Source organism: Lathyrus oleraceus, chromosome 2 (genome assembly GCF_024323335.1).
Source record: "Lathyrus oleraceus cultivar Zhongwan6 chromosome 2, CAAS_Psat_ZW6_1.0, whole genome shotgun sequence".
In the NCBI taxonomy this organism is placed as follows: Eukaryota; Viridiplantae; Streptophyta; class Magnoliopsida; order Fabales; family Fabaceae; genus Lathyrus; species Lathyrus oleraceus.
The window spans coordinates 77,138,796-77,156,105 of record NC_066580.1 but is presented as its reverse complement, the minus strand read 5'-3'; the positions used below and the strand labels follow the sequence as shown (position 1 = coordinate 77,156,105).

Sequence of the window (17,310 nt, the reverse complement as noted above, 5' to 3'; positions counted from 1 at the left end):
TTAAGTGTTTTGAAGCATTTGATTAAGAAATAAAAGTTAAAACAATGACCTAAGTCAAAGTTTATTATGAAAGTGATTATAAGAAAGAGAGAGAGACATAGAGTGAGAGAGAATCCTAAGGTTTACGTTGAGGGGAACCTAATATTGTATCTAGAAGTTTTGGATTAAGGGGAAGAAAAGTTGTATAGGATGCAGATGAACACACACATGCAAAATGACAAGAATATCATGATTCATTTCCCTTGGATATAAATAATAACAAGGTTGAACATGCATTAACATTAAGGCACAAAATATGGCTAAATACAATGGCAATCACAAGGTGAGTGAGGTATGGATGACAATATTGATCATGGTTTTTAGGCATTGAGATAAACATAAACAAGATATGACGAAGTTTCACATAACATCACAAGACACAACATATTGATGGTGAAGACAAAATCATATTTGACATGGTAAAGGCATTCATTGGTACATGGTAAACACAACATGGATCAATTTAGGTCAAACATGCATCACATTATAAGTCTTCATAAAATAAACATTAAACTTGAATCAAAGTTCATGATAAGACCAAGCTTAAGTGGAAACCCTAATCATGCATCAAGATGCTTCGAAAGATTCATCTAAACAAAACCCTAAGTTTCATCTAAATAATCAGTCACTAATATTTTAAAAGAAGGCCATTTAATCATGGTATAATGCCCAAAACATGATCATGTTTAAGCAAAAAAAAATGCTACCAACATCAAACAAGACCTAAACAAATATACATTGGTCACAGAAATATCTATGATCACTTAGAACAAGGAAACAATAAAAGAAAATCCATTAAAAGGCCTAACAATAACATAAAATGCACTAGTTTTCTACCTAATAAAAATGGTCAAAATAAATATTATTTTTTAGGATTTTTTTGTGGATTCACAAAATAGACATTCTCATAAACATATGGCAAAAAGAATGGGTCAAAAATGTTAAAGGGTCATTAAGTTATGGATATTTGAAGTTATGAAGACAAATGAACATTTAACAAGTGAGAAAAAATAAACATTACACTGAACATGTTTGAACCCACGTCCTTGGGGTTTCATACACAGTTTGGAAAAATAAAAAAACCAAAGTCTGGGGCGAGGGGGATTCAAACCCCAGACCTTTTGGTTGTAAGTAAGTTAGGGAGCGCACTTCTACCACTGGTAGGGGTGTGCATGGATCATGAACTAAACCAAATTGAACCATATATATGGTTCGGTTTGGTTCTTAAAATCATTTTCATAAAACCAATTTATTTTTTAGAAATCGGTTTATAAGTGGATCGGTTCGGTTTTAAACCAGTTTTTCAAAAAAAAAATAGTTTAAAAGAAAATAGTTTTAAATCAATTTCTTTAAAACCAATTTTTTATTTTCTTAAAAAAATCAATTTCAAAACCAATTTTATAAAAAAAAATAATTTAAAACTATATTTTTAAAAAATTAATATATCAAAAATAATTTTATTTTCTTTTAACTAACTTTTTTATTTTCACTAATTATAAAACTATTTTATATAAAAAAATACTTATTTAAAAAATTACTTTAAATTTGACTTTTATAATCACCACAAATAATATCTCGATTAAAAACAATCCCAAAGTATGATTACATAAAAACGGTCATAAAATAAAATAATTATGAATCATATCTCTATAAATCATAATTGTTCATAAAATAAATAATTCATCAAAAAAATATATAAAAAATTGAAAATAATTAAATTATATTCTGAAAATAAAAAAGTAATATAAAAAAATCTATTTTTTTTTAAAAAAACTTTTTTTACTGAAAAAAATACAAAATATTTTTGATAAAAAATATCTTTTTTATTTAAAAAATAATAATAATTTTATTTGAAAAAAAATATCAAATATAATTTTTTGGAAAAAAAAATCCAAATATAATATTTTTGGTGAAAAGAAAAAAAAATCTGATTTTTATTTTTAAAATAAGTTTTTCATAAAATTTTAAAAAAATTAAAATATAAAATTGATTTATAATGTGATAAAACATGAAAACATACAAATATAAAAATTTAACGCATAGTAAAATTTGGATACCAATAACAAAACCAAATTTTTATAATGGTTAACGGTTTATATTTGGATAACAAAATGGATACGCAAATTTTTGTTTTAGTATTTGGTTTGGTTTTTTTAAAGTGGATCAATTTGGTTATGGATAACCGGTTTTTTTGCACACCCCTAACCACTGGGGTGGCTATACATCCATTCATTATAACACAATGAATTGTATATACTATAAAAACGCGTTTGGTTTGACTTTTCCATGTCATGTCAGCATCTTCTTCAACCTCTAGTTTTTTATTTTTATTTTTTTACTTTCATTATTTTTCAAATCTTTCATCAATCATATGTCTCTCATTTCTAAACCATATTTCATGAAATAAAGATCAAGATTGCTTAGAAAAATGTAAGGAACACAATTGTTTGATAGATTTTAGCTAATACTCAAAGATGAAGATGCACGAAGGCCAAAACTAGAACTGAAACTTTATGTTTCATGCACTTTAAATTCACATAAATAGCAAGATAAATGGCATGTGAGTCAATGATCAACCTTAACACAATAAATGCTACATATTTGCTTCAGAAATCACATGGAAATGATGCATTTATAGTGAGTTTTGAAGCGCAAGAATATACCTATTGGAGAAAGGTCTAGTGCCTCTTCAGTACCACTTCTAACTACTGTTTAATTCTTTTCCTAATGCTTATGAACTCCGAGAAGGTGATTGGAACCCTTGGTTGGTAGAATGCACGAGCAAGATGAGAGAAATGGATGTTAAGGTCAAAAGCTTGCAAAAATGAAGTTTGCTTGGTGAGCTTGGTGTCTAGATAGCCAAGGCTTTGTCCTCTATTTATAGTGATTCTTGAGGGTTCAACAAGCTTCAGATATCATAAAATAATTGTGGCTTGTACTGGTTTGCTTGCTTGGTTGGTTCTTGCACAAAACACCAAGTGGGAAGCATGGCAAAAGCATGAGGTGCATGGAGTGTTTTGTTGAGCTTTGTCTGAAGTGTAAGAGTTGACTTTAGGTATAGAGTTGGTATTTCTTAGAACCAAATCCATTTGGGAGCTCAATGATACTTAATGTTGGGTTAAAGCCACTTTACATAAATGGAAGTGTAACCTTTATGCCAAAAATGGGATGATTCATTGTGTAATGGCTTGGTTGCTTGGATAATGGCTCAAAATTGTGTGTGATATTCTGATTAGAGTGATATTTAGAAGCAAGATAGCCTGCAAAGTAAGATTATGTAGCTTTCTCTCAAGGTTGCATGATGAACTTGCCATGAAAATGACCCAAAATTCAGATTTGGAGAGTCAACTTCATCTCTTCGAAACTCCTAGCTCAAATATGATAATTTCATGATCTTGGACTTTTTGGAAATCTAAGACCATACTTTACAACTTTCATGTTGGAAGTTTTCCTTGAATAAATATATATCATTGGTTAAATATGATGATCAAGTAATTCACTTTTTGAAGGCAGATTTGGTTGAAATTTGTTTCTAAGTGTTTCAATTTCATGGTACCAACTTCATGGCTTTATAACTTGAAACCCTTGCATTTTTTGGGAATTAATAATCAACAATAAAGTTGAAGTATGAAGTAAGATCTTTAATCTGATCATTGGACCAAAGAAAATGGTGGCTTGGATCACAAGTTATGGCCTTGGAAAGTTGGGTACTTGAACATGTATTTTTTTCATAACTTAGAAAAATTTACAAAACCAAATCTTGCCCTTTTTGAAAGTAACCTCCAATTTATTGTTTTCTCTTGATCAAATGAATCCATAAACCCTATTTTCATGGTCCTTGAGTTTAGAAGTCCATGGTTGACCAAAAATGTCAAAAGTCAAACTTTGACTCAGTTGACTTTGTATCAGATGAATCCAATTCTTGCAATCTTTAATGAATGTGATATCTTGGGCACATTGGATGATGTGAATGGATCACTTATGATGTATTTGAAGTATTTTAACCATACTTCAACCATTGGGATCATGCCTTGGCTAAAAACCATAGTTGAGGATATCAGATGAACTCTGGCCTTGATGAATTTGAGATGGAATGATCTTGAACTTGATTCTTGTTGATGGAAGTCACTTGATCACTCGGGAAGGATGAGGAGTTTGAAATGTTGAAACTCATGCCAAGTCTTGATTGATCAATCTTTGAAAGCTCTTGGTGCAAAACCATAGCTTAAGACAAACAAAGTAGAAAATCTTTTTGTATTTTCAATAGGTTAGTAATGCAAAGTTGATAGATGTCATGAAAATGATACAAATGATGGTGGCATATTATGGTTGAAAATTAGGGTATGACAGATGCCCATATTTAAGTTTCTTCAATCCAGAGATATGAATATTGGAATTTTCATCTCGACGTGATTGGAGAGACTTAAATACAAACATGCATAAGTTTTGGCCCTAAGAGGCCACCAAATGCTTATGCTATGATATGCATGCAGGACTCAGGAATTCTATGAAGAACAATATCACATGGGAGTAATATTATTGAGAAAAAACACATGGATAAAGGAACACCACTATGGGGACAAACAAAAGGAAATTCCACTGAGGAAAAGATTACAACTTCAGTTGAGGAAGAAGATTTGAAAATTCCAATGGATCAGGGCTTCCTGGGGAATAGATCATTCCAAAGGATCGTGACTTCAATTAAGGAAGGGGTGATGGCTCCAAGGGGATAAGATTATCAACCCTACTGGGGAATGAGACTATCGACTACCAATCACGGGGCAACTTAAACAATAGGGTAGCTCAAGGAGGGAGGTATATTACCTACTACCAAACGTGCGGTAGCATAAGCATAGGTAATCGTCTTGTTAGAAATATAGAGGACCGCAATAGGTTTCTCAAAGGTAGAGATGATCTCCTATTCAAATAATGAGTCCAAATAAAAGTACGCTTCACTGAGGAAATATCTTCACAACATGTTTCTCAAAGGTAGAGATGACCGCCTGTTCAAATAACGAGTTATGGCTTTCGCAACATATTTCTCAAAGGTAGAGATGACCTCATGTTCGAATAGCGAGTCCAAATAAGCTTACATTATCAAAACATGATTCAGCTTCTTCTTTACTTAAATATTCCACTTAGAAAAGGCAAAATAAACCTATCCACGATTCGGGTTATAAGCCAGCGAACATGCCTTGGTTTCTTCTTTAACCAAGTCTTTCTCTCGGAAAGGGTTAATGAACAACCTCCTAAAAAGGTGATCACTTGTTGGGGAAAGAGAAGTAACTTCATCGGGGATCTTCGAAGGATGCGACTCAATTAATCTTATAAAAAACTGGAATTCTCAAATAAAGAGAAATTCACAGTAAGGATCTTCAACAAACTTCCACCGTGATTTACTGGGGAAAGTACCATTGGTTGTGATCAACACCTCACTGGTGATATAAGTTCTTGTAACGGAACACCTCATCGGGGATATAAAGTCCAGTGATAAAATAAAAGTGCTTATAGTAGTCTTCAACAAAATTCTCTGACGAAATTTTCTTGGGAGATGGCCATTTGTTGGAAAGAACGTTTAATATGTTGATACTGGGGAAAAGGATATGTCTTCATTGGCAACAATGAAGATGTTTCTCCTAGGGAGATAGTGCAAAATAAATGCACTCTCGATCTAGGTTTAACAGCCTAAAGAGATTTACCATTAATTTCCAAATATTTGGCTCACTCTAGGAACAACTCGAGAGAAAACAATCAAGCAAGACTCTACCAATAGGGAATGAATATCAATTGGGATTTTATCCTATCCAAATATGGAAAAGGACAACTAAAGCAACCATCTTCCACGAGGAATGAACTCAGTGGGGAATTAGAAATGATATAAACTCTCTGCTTAAGGTTAATGACTCTTATGGGGAAGGAAACATAACACCCAAGGATGAACATATTCAAAGAAATCAAGGAATGCAAAATGGATGTGAATTTGGTTATTCATGATATATATGCATGTATGTGTATATGCATGTATGCACGTTATGTTTATGTTGACAAAAACAGACAAAACAGACACGCTGGGGACATAATATGTTTCATAGCTCAACATGAGCTTGGCTAGTCTCTTTAAGGTGGAAAACATAACTAGAGATGAGTTAAAGATCATAAAAGGAGAAAAGTCTCGTCACGAGATCCAATTCTCTCCGGGGAGAGGAAGATGCTTCGTCTGGGGATGAAATGTGAACCTTTGATGGAGCAAAGATCTCGTTGTAGGGTTCCAATTTCTCAAGGGCGGGTGTAGATTGGTCAGGAAAACCTTCAAAATGATTCTTCTGGGGACATCATCAAAATTTGCATCTTCCACCAGGGATAATGAAGATCGCTGAAAAAGCTTGACTGTTTATTTTAAAGCTTGATAGAAAATCCAGGCTTAACACTCTGCTAGGGAACATTGAGTTCCAACATCCAACACTTCACAACTTCCTCGCCGCTTGGGGATTTAACTGTGGACGTTCTTTTTTGCATTCAAAAATTAAAAGAAAACAAAATTTTATTTAAAAAAAACAAATTTTTTCAAATATTCGTTTCAAGAATCGTTATCAAAGTAAAAATGATATTTTTGCAGAGCATAAATAAAATAAGGATTGCCAATAAATGGACAAGTCTCGAATTTTATTGATAGAATGTTGATCCGCAAATGACGTGATCCCATGGATATTTACAAAGTTAGAAAAATGGTAATATGGGAAAAAGCTACATTAAATTACAATGAAACTATTCTCCCTAACCAATTTGAATTCCATATGTATTTGGGCTTCTGATAAGAGCTAATTGAGAGCTTAGACAGGCAGGCGTTGCTTCAAGTGATCCAATCTGATCTGATGCAGTTACTTGCCATAACCCTTTGTTTTTCCTAGATTGCCTTTTCGAGTTTTCAATCTACCAGGATAATCATTTTCTGTTTATGTCTCTAATTTTTTCCTGGACCGCCCTTTTGGGTTTTCAGTCCACCGAGACGCTCATTTTTGCCTAAGCCGCCTTTTTGGGTTTTCGACTTAGTGAGTTGTTCTTTTATTTTTCAAAGAAAAGTATTTCTTGACTACGTCAGCATTCACAGGACATGGGAGCTCCTTACCATCCATATTTGTAAGAATCAAGGCCCCACCGGAGAAGGCTTTCTTGACAACATATGGATCATCATAATTAGGAGTCCACGTACCCCTAGAATCAAATATGAAAGATTGAATCTTTTTAAGCACAAGGCCACCTTCTATAAATACGTGAGGTCGAACCTTCTTGTCGAATGCTTTCTCCATTTTTTGCTGATATAACTGACCGTGGCATAAATCCGTCATCCTCTTTTCTTCAATCAAATTCAGTTGGTCATACCTTCTTTGACACCATTCATCTTCGGATAACTTAGCTTCCAACAAGACACGCATGACGGGATCTCTACTTCTATTGGGAGCACTGCTTCCATGCCATAGACAAGAGAAAAAGGGGTTGCCCCTGTTGAAGTGAGGACGGACGTACGATATCCATGCAGATCAAAAGGGAGCATCTCATTTTAGTCCTTAGAAGTCACTACCATCTTCTGAATGATCTTCTTGATGTTCTTGTTGGCAACTTCAACAACACCGTTCATCTTGGGTCTGTATGGAGAGGAATTATGGTGTTCAATATTGAAATCTTCACACATTTCCTTCATCATTTTATTGTTCAGGTTTGAACCATTATCAGTGATGATTCTTCTTGACACACCATAATGACAAATAAGTTGATTCTTGATAAATATGACTACCACTTGCTTGGTGACATTGGCGTATGAGGTCGCTTCAACCCACTTTATGAAATAATCAATAGCCACTAGAATGAAACGATGTCCGTTGGAAGCTTTGGGATCAATCATACCAATCATGTCGATGCCCCGCATAGAGAAATTCCATGGAGAGGAGAGAACGTTGAGAAGAGTCGGAGGTACATGTATCTTGTCAGCATAAATCTGGCATTTGTGACACCTATTCACATACTTGGGACATTCAGCTTCCATTGTCAGCCAATAGTAACCCACTCTTAACATTTCTTAGCCATTGCATGTCTGTTAGAATGAGTACCAAAAGAACCTTCGTGAACTTCTTGCATCAACATGTCTGATTCGTGTCTATCCACGCATCTGAGCAGAACCATGTCAAAGTTTCTCTTGTATAGCACGTCTTCATTCAGAAAGAAGTTGCTAGCCAGTCTTCTCAAGGTCTTCTTATCTTTGTTGGATTCCCTAGGTGGGTATTCTTGACTCTGGAGATAACACTTGATGTCGTGGTACCATGGCTTATCATTAGAGACTTCTTCCATTGCAAATACATGAACGGGTCTATCAAGATGCATAACATCGATCTTAGGCACATCATTCCAATGATTCACAATGATCATGGAAGCCAAAGTTGCCAAGGCATCTGCCATTTGATTTTCCTCACGAGGGATGTGGTGAAATTCAATCTTGTTGAAGAAAGTAGATAACCTCCTTGCATAGTCTTTGCGTGGGATTAGGTCGGGTTGACGAGTTTCCCATTCTCCTTTAATTTGATTGACAACTAGAGTTAAGTCTCCATAAACATCGAGATTTTTTATTTTAAGATCAATGACTTCTTCTAGACCCATGATGCAGGATTCGTATTCCGCCATGTTGTTCGTGCACTTGAATGTTAAGCTTGTAGTAAAAGGGATATGTGAGCCATGAGGAGTGATGATTACTTCCCCAAAACCATTACCATAAGCATTAACTGCTCCATCAAATATTAAACCCCATTGAGAACCTAGCTCTGGCCCTTCATTTGGCAGTGGCTCATTGCAATCTTTGGCTTTTAAGTACATCACATCTTCATCTGGGAATTCAAAATTTATAGACTCATAATTGTCGATTGGCTGATGAGCTAAATGATTGGCCAAGACACTTCCTTTGATAGCTTTCAGGGTGTGATACTCAATGTCATATTCGGATAAGAGCATCTGCCAACGAGCAATTCTTCCGGTCAATGCAAACTTTTCAAAGATATACTTAATCGAATCCATCTTGGATATCAACCAAGTTGTGTGATTCATCATATATTGACGGAGCCGCTTGGTAGCCCAAGTCAGAGCACAACAAGTTTTCTCTAGCATGGAATATCGAGACTCGTAGTTAGTGAATTTCTTGCTCAAATAATATATGGCATACTCTTTTCTTCCCGTTTCATCATGTTGACCCAAGACACAACCCATAGGTTATTCTAGCATAGTCAGATACATAATCAATGGTTTTGCCTCTACTGGAGGGGACAAGATATAAGGTTCTAGGAAATACTCTTTGATATTGTCGAAGGATTTTTGACAATCATCTGTCCAAAAACAACCCTGATCCTTTCGGAGGAGCTTAAAAATTGGAGCACAAGTAGTATTCATATGAAATATGAACCTTGAAATGTAGTTCAAACTTCCAAGGAATACCCTCACCTGCTTTTCTGTTTGAGGTGCTGGGATTTCCTGAATGGCTTTAACCTTTTCAGGATCAACTTCAACACCCTTTTGACTGACGATGAAGCCTAAGAGCTTTCTTAATCGGACCCCAAAGGTGCATTTGTTTGGGTTCAAGCGGAGTTTGTATTTTCTCAAATGCTGAAACAGTTTCAAAAGATACTCAACATGATCTTCCTCAGTCTTTGATTGTGCTATCATATCATCTACATAGACTTCAATCTCTTTATGCATCGTGTCATGAAAAAGAGTAGTCATAGCTCGTTGATAGGTGGCACCAACATTCTTCAATCCGAAAGGCATTACTTTGTAGAAAAATGTGTCACAAGGTGTAATAAAAGTTGTTTTCTCCATATCTTCGGGCTCCATTTTGATTTGATTGTAACCGGAAAATCCATCCATGAAAGAGAAGACCTTGAACTTGGTGGTGTTGTCGACCAACATGTCAATGTGTGGCAGAGGAAAGTCATCCTTAGGATTGGCTTTGTTTAGATCTCTGTAGTCAACGCACATGCGAACCTTCACTTCCTTCTTGGGAACTGGCACAATGTTGGCCAACCACTGCGGATACTCTGATGTGACAAGGAAACCTGCATCAATCTGCTTTTGCACTTCCTCTTTGATTTTGATCGCCATGTCCGGACGAGTTCTTCTTAACTTTTGCTTGATCGGTGGGCACTCTGGCCTTAACGGTAAACGATGCTCTACAATTTCGGTGTCCAACCCTGGCATGTCTTGGTATGACCAAGAAAACACATCGGTATATTCTCGAAGAAGCTCTATCTTCCTCTCTTTGACCTCTGCGCGAGAAGTACTCTAAGTTTGACTTCTTTTCTATCCTCTTCAGACCCCAAGTTGATTACTTCCACAAGCTCTTTAAATGGCTGAATGGTCTTTTCTTCATTTTCGAGAAGTCTAGAGATTTCATCTGGAATGTCTTCCTCTTCTTATTCTTCCACTTCATACACATGGAATTTAAAGTTGCAAAAGGGCATAGGGTCATTGGTTTTAATGGATATGTCATGAATTAATCTGAACATCTGATTCTATGCTTGTTTTAGAAACAAATAAAAGTGTGAAGTTGTGTGCAACTATCTGGAAATGTTTACTTGTTTAGTCTAGATTACCATTTTCCAGAAAAAACAGCAAAATAATAAAAACAACAATATGGAAACAAAATAACATTTTCATTGATTTAATTCTTGAAACACAAGCCCAAACATTGTCACTTTCGCATTAGGCATAACGAAAGGATTTTTTTGAAAAGAAAACAAAAAACAAAATATTACTTTGAAATGTGAACAACAACAAGAACATCAACAGATATCCAGTTTTGGCGAATCACTTCGCCGGCGATGAAGTCGGCCGGAACATCTTTAGGATTGTCTTCCACAATGGCATTGGCTTCAATTGCTTCGTCTTCTGACCCAGGGATATATTCAAGTTATCTATGATGATGAAAGTATAAAGTCACATATGCATCTTCTTCCTCAAGATCGTATTCAGGCTCGTCGCAGTAGGGTTCCCATGCTGAATCATCATCCTCAGTGATGGCACTAACTTCTGGAAAAGTGGGATTGATGAACCCTCCACTATGGAAAGTTTCTTTGATTGAACAGACAGATCTACTTTCTTCTGTAATCTTCTTGGAAGTAGGAGAAAAGCCTAAACCCTCTTGGTATTTGTTTTATGGGAGATCCAAAAATGTTCCCCAACCATAGGTTATACCATCATTTACTAGCCATTGTGCATCCTTGAATGAAGAGATGGATACTCCTCTCTTGACATCTTTCTCAATCAAATAAAGGGCTTGAAATTGAGTTCCAACATCTTCTTCAGGTTCAAGATAAGAAAAAGATGATAAGTGACTCACAACCAGTGCTTGCTCCCCATAGACTGTCACTAGCTTCCCGTTCTTCACAAATTTAAGCTTCTGATGCAGATGGGAAGTGACTGCCCCAGCTTCATGGATCCAAGGAAGACCCAATAAACAACTATACGCAGCTTCTATGTCCATTACCTGGAATGTTATCTGGAAAGTATGAGGTCCGATGGTCATAGGAAGGTCGACTTCTCCAATGACTTTTTTTCTGGAACCATCAAAAGCTTTGACAATAATCCTGCTACTCTTCATAGGAGCACCTTGAAAATAAAGCTTGGAAAGTGTCGACTTTGGCATGACATTGAGAGACGAGCCTGTATCCATTAACACACTTGACAAAGAGTCATTCATACAGTTGATTGATATATTTAGTGCCATGTTATGATTTCTTCCTTCTTCGGGGAGTTGTTCATTACTGAAACTCAAGCTGTTGCAGGCCATGATGTTAGCGACGATACCGTCAAACTGTCCGACCGTCACATCATGGTCTACATAGTCTTATTCTAAGACTTTCTGAAAAGCTTCACGATGAGCCTCAGAGTTTATCAACAAAGATAACACATATATCTTGGAAGGTGTATGCAGTAATTGTTCCACCATATTGTATTCACTTTTCCTTATGATCTTCAACACCCCATCGTCATCACTTTTTGGATTCATGCTGTCAGATTGGCCAACCGGTTCAAAAGGGATCTCAACATGAGTCTGCTTTCCTGCTGCGACATCCTCAGTCCTTTTTGAAAATATACGCCCACTCCTTGTGACCCTGCTTACATCAGCGACGTTAACAATGGAGGGTAGAGGAACATCCTTTCCATTCTCAGTCATTGTAGCATTGTACTTGTAAGGCACAACTTTATCAGATTGGTAGGGAATTGACCCGGTAAGTTAATGACCAGAGGAGTCACAAAAGTTTTTCGACTGTCATAAGTAATTTGTATAGGCTCGGAGTCATTGAAGTGAGGAACTATGACATTCACTTCATTGTCATTATTGACCATATTGACCTTATTATAATCTCTGGCTTTGTAGGCTACAATGTAACCTTGACCCATTTGATCCTGGAGATCCGTTATAACAGTTAGGCATCTTTGAGAGTTCTTGGAACAAACCCTGTAAGAGGCGTAGTTGTGTGGAGGCATAAAACCATTCTTGCTATATCTGACATGTTTCTTTACTAAGTTCTCGCCCAACAACCATACATCATAGATCCGGAAATTGCCCGGGCAACCATATACCATGTTAGCTGAGGCTGAACCATGTTGTGGTAGAGGATTAACGTGAACATTGGGGTTTATGTCCTTAAATGAAAGGATACCACTCTTGATGAGCCTCTGAACATCTGACTTTAGAGTAAAACAATTTTCAATGCTATGTCCTGGTGCCCCTTGATGGTAAGCACAAAATTGATCTGCCTTGTACCAATAGGGAAGGTCCTTTGGCACAGGTGGTGGAGACTTTGTATGGACATGATTTTTAGCTAGCAGTGCAGGAAACAATTATGCATAGGACATTGGGATATGATCAAACTGTGGTCTTTTTTGAATACGATTTTGATTGTTAAATTGAGAGCGAGCCTGTTGTGGAGGCTGTTGATGCTGTTGATTTGATGGTTGTTGCTAAACATGTTATTGTTGCTAATTTTGTTGAGGATATTATTGTTGATGTTGATGCGAGAATTGTGGCTGATAAATTGGCGCTACCATTGGTGGATTAATGATTGGTGAAACGGCTACAACATGTTATTCTTTGTCTGCCATATGAAATGACACTAACATATGATTCTTTCTTCTTGGAGAAATTATTGGTGAATTTCTTAACATGACTAGAAGTGTCGACTTCCTTAGTCAAACGTCCCTCTCAGACTGCTTCCTCAAGTCGCATGCCCATGTTTACCATCTCGGTGAAATCATTGGGTGCGTTGGCGATCATGCAGTCATAGTAGAATGAACTCGGAGTTTTTAAAAAGATTTTAGTCATCTCTTTCTCTTCAAGTGGAGGGAAAATTTGTCCAGCAATTTCATGCCACCTTTGAGCATATTCCTTGAAACTCTCTTTGTCTTTTTGAGACATGGCCCGGAGTTGATCTCTGTCCAGAGCCATATCTATGTTATATTTGTATTGATGAACAAAATCTTCACAAAGGTTATTGAAAGTACGGATCTTCGTGTTGTTTAAGCCCATGTACCACTTAAGAGCGGCACCAGTTAAACTGTCTTGAAAGTAGTGGATCAGAAGCTGATGGTTGTCAGTCTGAGTGGACATCTTCCTAGCATACATCACCAGATGACTTTGAGGACATGAATTTCCTTTGTATTTCTCGAAGTCTGGTACTTTGAATTTGGGCGGAATTTGAACATTAGGAACCAAGTAGAGTTCAGAAGCGGTCTTGCGAAAAAGATCCTTACCTCGAAGAGCGTTGATTTCCTTTTGCATTTCTAAGAACTGATCTTAAAATCCCTCTAACCTTTCATCTACTCCCACAACTTCGCTTGGAGCAGCGTGATAAATGTTTTCTTCATTATAAGGAGTCGTATGCACCACATGAGGAGGTACATACATCACAACAGTCACTACTGGAGCTTCAACGTTTTGAGGGCGGTATCCAGTTGGCATATAACCGTGAGGCATGCCCCAAGGGAAACTGGGTGGCATGTGATATTGTTGATTATTGACGGGCGCCACTGGAATGGGCGTCAAGACGTTTTTAGAGATTGTTGTTCGTTGCACTGGATCTTGAGAATTGTTCAATGATTGATTTTGAGCAGCCACCAAAGTCTCCATCATAGCAGTAAGCCTTTCCAAACTGTCTTTCAAGGTGATTACTTCCTCCTTGAGCTCTTTATTTTCTTGTTCAAGCTGACTTATCCTTCTCCGGCGACTAGCTCGAGTATTGTACTGGTGATTCAGTTTGACTATTGGAGGGAGGAAACACGCGTAAGTTTCTTGAAATGCAGGAACTTATGCTTGAATGATGCATGATATGCAGATGCAAAAGATGAGTTTTAATTTTTAATAAACTCAATAATTTATTGCAAATATTATAGAGACAAAATTTGGTATAAGCTGAACAAAAACCTCTTTTTTTTAACTATTGAGGGATTACAAAAGATGAAATACAATTTCAATGATCCTAAACAATACAAGAGGAAAATAGCTAAGTCTATGAGTCCTAAGGAATCCCATCTGTAGAAGGTCCTGTTGCTGGCTGATGCTTCCTCTTCTGCCTCTTTAGCTGAGCATTCTCGATCATAAGCTTGTTGATGATTCCCTTCCAAGCACCTGAGGTGGGAGGTATGCTGGAGTACTCATGAAATGGCTGGACTTTATAGAGAAGTAAACCTTCTTGTTCCTCCTATTTCTTCACAGCTTGCTGTTCCAGAATCTCAATCAAATTGTGCTTCTCCTTTAGCTGTTGCTCCATCTTCATCTTCTTATCATTCAAGACATGGTACTTGCCTTCCCAAGTGTCTATTTCGAATTTCAACCTAGCCAAAATTTCTTGAAACTTTTCCGTATTCTCAATAGGAATGGTGGATGATGATGTTATCGCATAAGGGAATGATGGCTTCTCAGGAGCATGGGGCATCTTAAGTTCACTGTCTCTAGCACAAACCCATTGAGTGTAGGGCTCAAAAGCAACACAATTCTTTCTTCCTAATCGTCGTTTTCCTTTCCTGTGAATGTTGCACCAAACATGTATGATTTTATCCTTTAAACCGAAAATCTCTTCTTCGTTGAGGTAAAAGAAACATGATAACAGAAGGTTATCGGGTTTATCTTCCATAGGATATCCTAACTGACGTCTGGCAAGGATGGGGTTGTAGTTAATTCCCCCATGTACACCAAGGAGAGATACATTAGGAAATTCACCATAATTGTCAATAATTACTCCAACATCATAGGAGGGGTCATACCAATGTATATTCCCTTGATCAATGGACATGAACCTCTGAGACCATCTGAGCTTCTGTGGATTCTCCCTGAAGATCCTGGATCTAGGTAAGTGAGAAATAAACCACTTATATAGGAGAGGTGCACAACATAGAATGGTTCCACCACCTTTCTTAGTCCTGTGATGGATCGAATGGTTGGTATCTCCAATTAATGTGGGTATTGGGTTACCAATTAAGAAGATTCGTACAATATTAACATCCACAAAGTCATCAATGTTTGGGAAGAGCACAATTCCATAAATGAGTAGAGCAAAAATGGCTTCGAAGGCATCTCTAATATCTGCTTCTGCAAAGATAAAGGCTTTCTCCATTAGGAATCTAGAGGTTAGACCTAGACTCCCTCCTTTTTTTAATGAAGTTGGCCTTCACAATAGACGTTTCTAGGTGAAGTGCTTCTGCAATAGCTGTTGGTGTAAGGGTCTTCTCTGAACTACTGAATGGTAATTTGTCAGAGACTGGCAAACCAAACCAATATGAGTATTCTTCTAGAGTAGGCATAAGCTGGTAGTCTGGAAATGTGAACCAATGGTAGAGTGGATCATAAAACTGTACCAGGGTGTTGAGAACTCAATCTTCAACCTTGGTCTTCAAGATACCCACAAGTCTTCCATACCGAGCTCTGAAATCCTCTGGACTAACTATCATAGAACCAAGCTTCACAAAATCTGTTATGTCGGGACTTTTGAAAGTGTATTTCTTGGTATTCCTCCTTCCAAGTTCCATTTTACGTATCGATATTTGCAAAAGAAAACTATCGAGTTTATTGGCTTTTACGCAAAGAGCTTTTTATGGATGCATGAATGCATGTTTGACAAATACGGGTTTAGGGTTTTGACATTAAGCATGGAGCCAAGGGTCTAACCATCCCACAATGTATGAACTAATGGGTTTATTTTATACCTGTAGAATAAGGTTCTAAGGTGGTCCCCAGAGTCATAGATCCATCTTCTGGATATTATCGATTTAACGACTTCCTTGTAAACCAGTAATATTCTCAAGAGAAACTCGTCTGAGTGTAGCATCGTGTAACAATTACCTCAGATCTTACACCTGGATAATCTCCGTACTACATCCTAAAAGGGCTTAGAGGAGTTGAAAGGGTTCTAAAGGTCCTCAGTTTCTTAGATTCCCAGGTCGAGTATAATAATGCCACTATGATTTACTCGCAACAACAAATATTACCATCAAAGGGGTCTCCAATGACGGGGTTATATCATATGTTAATCATGCTTAGGATTACTCCAGACATGTAACTTTCATTATACCACCATCCTATCTTATTTGTATTCTCTAATCCGGGTTAGGATTTCCTCACCACTTATAGATCTCCATAATGAAACCCAAGCAAACATAGAAACAAATAATAATAATAATAAACACATATAAACAAGTTAGGTATCACCCACTTAATATTCTCTCCCCAACGAAGTTGCCATTTCTGTCGCGGTGAAGAATCGGAGACCAAGCTATTGATTAGACTTGACTCATGCATCAAAATATCACCACCGAACTTTAATTTATCCAAGGGAAGGGGAAAAGATTCAAAAATAACCCAACATGTATATGCAAAACTAGAATATTAAACTTAATCTAAGCAAAAAGAGGGGGAGATTCTAAGGTACGGGGGTGTGTTATGAAAAGGGAAGGTATTAGCACCCTAATAATCTGTAGTACTCTACAGGAACCTTCTAAATATATGAGTTTGGATTAAAATTATTTGCTATTTGATTGGGGATATGAGAAAAAGAACATCTTTTTATTGTTTGATGATTTTGAAAGACATTGAGTCTTATGCCTACGTACCCGTGAAGGATCAAAACCTCGTAGTTCGGGTTCAAAAGTAAGAAGGTATTCGTTGGGGTTGGTTTTATGAGAAAGAGAACTGTTGGAAAATATATTATTTCCTATTTTATTATTGTCTTTAATACTACC

The 17,310-nt window shown here is 36.7% G+C and overlaps 2 protein-coding genes across 2 annotated transcripts; both read right to left on the bottom strand.

Annotated features, from left to right (window-relative positions):
- Positions 1-13,282: 13,282 nt before the first annotated feature.
- Positions 13,283-13,858, bottom strand: LOC127121992 (uncharacterized). The gene has a single exon (XM_051052412.1). It carries the CDS (start codon positions 13,856-13,858, stop codon positions 13,283-13,285), a length of 576 nt encoding a protein of 191 aa, XP_050908369.1.
- A 919-nt stretch (positions 13,859-14,777) lies between these two features.
- Positions 14,778-15,689, bottom strand: LOC127121991 (uncharacterized). Its single transcript, XM_051052411.1, has one exon. The coding sequence runs from the start codon at positions 15,687-15,689 to the stop codon at positions 14,778-14,780; it is 912 nt and encodes a 303-aa protein (XP_050908368.1).
- Positions 15,690-17,310: the final 1,621 nt, after the last annotated feature.

Bases quoted from the DNA above. Each gene is read 5' to 3' on its own strand.
- LOC127121992 (XM_051052412.1), bottom strand. From the start codon at position 13,858: ATGCAAAAGGAAATCAACGCTCTTCGAGGTAAGGATCTTTTTCGCAAG.
- LOC127121991 (XM_051052411.1), bottom strand. From the start codon at position 15,689: ATGGAGAAAGCCTTTATCTTTGCAGAAGCAGATATTAGAGATGCCTTC.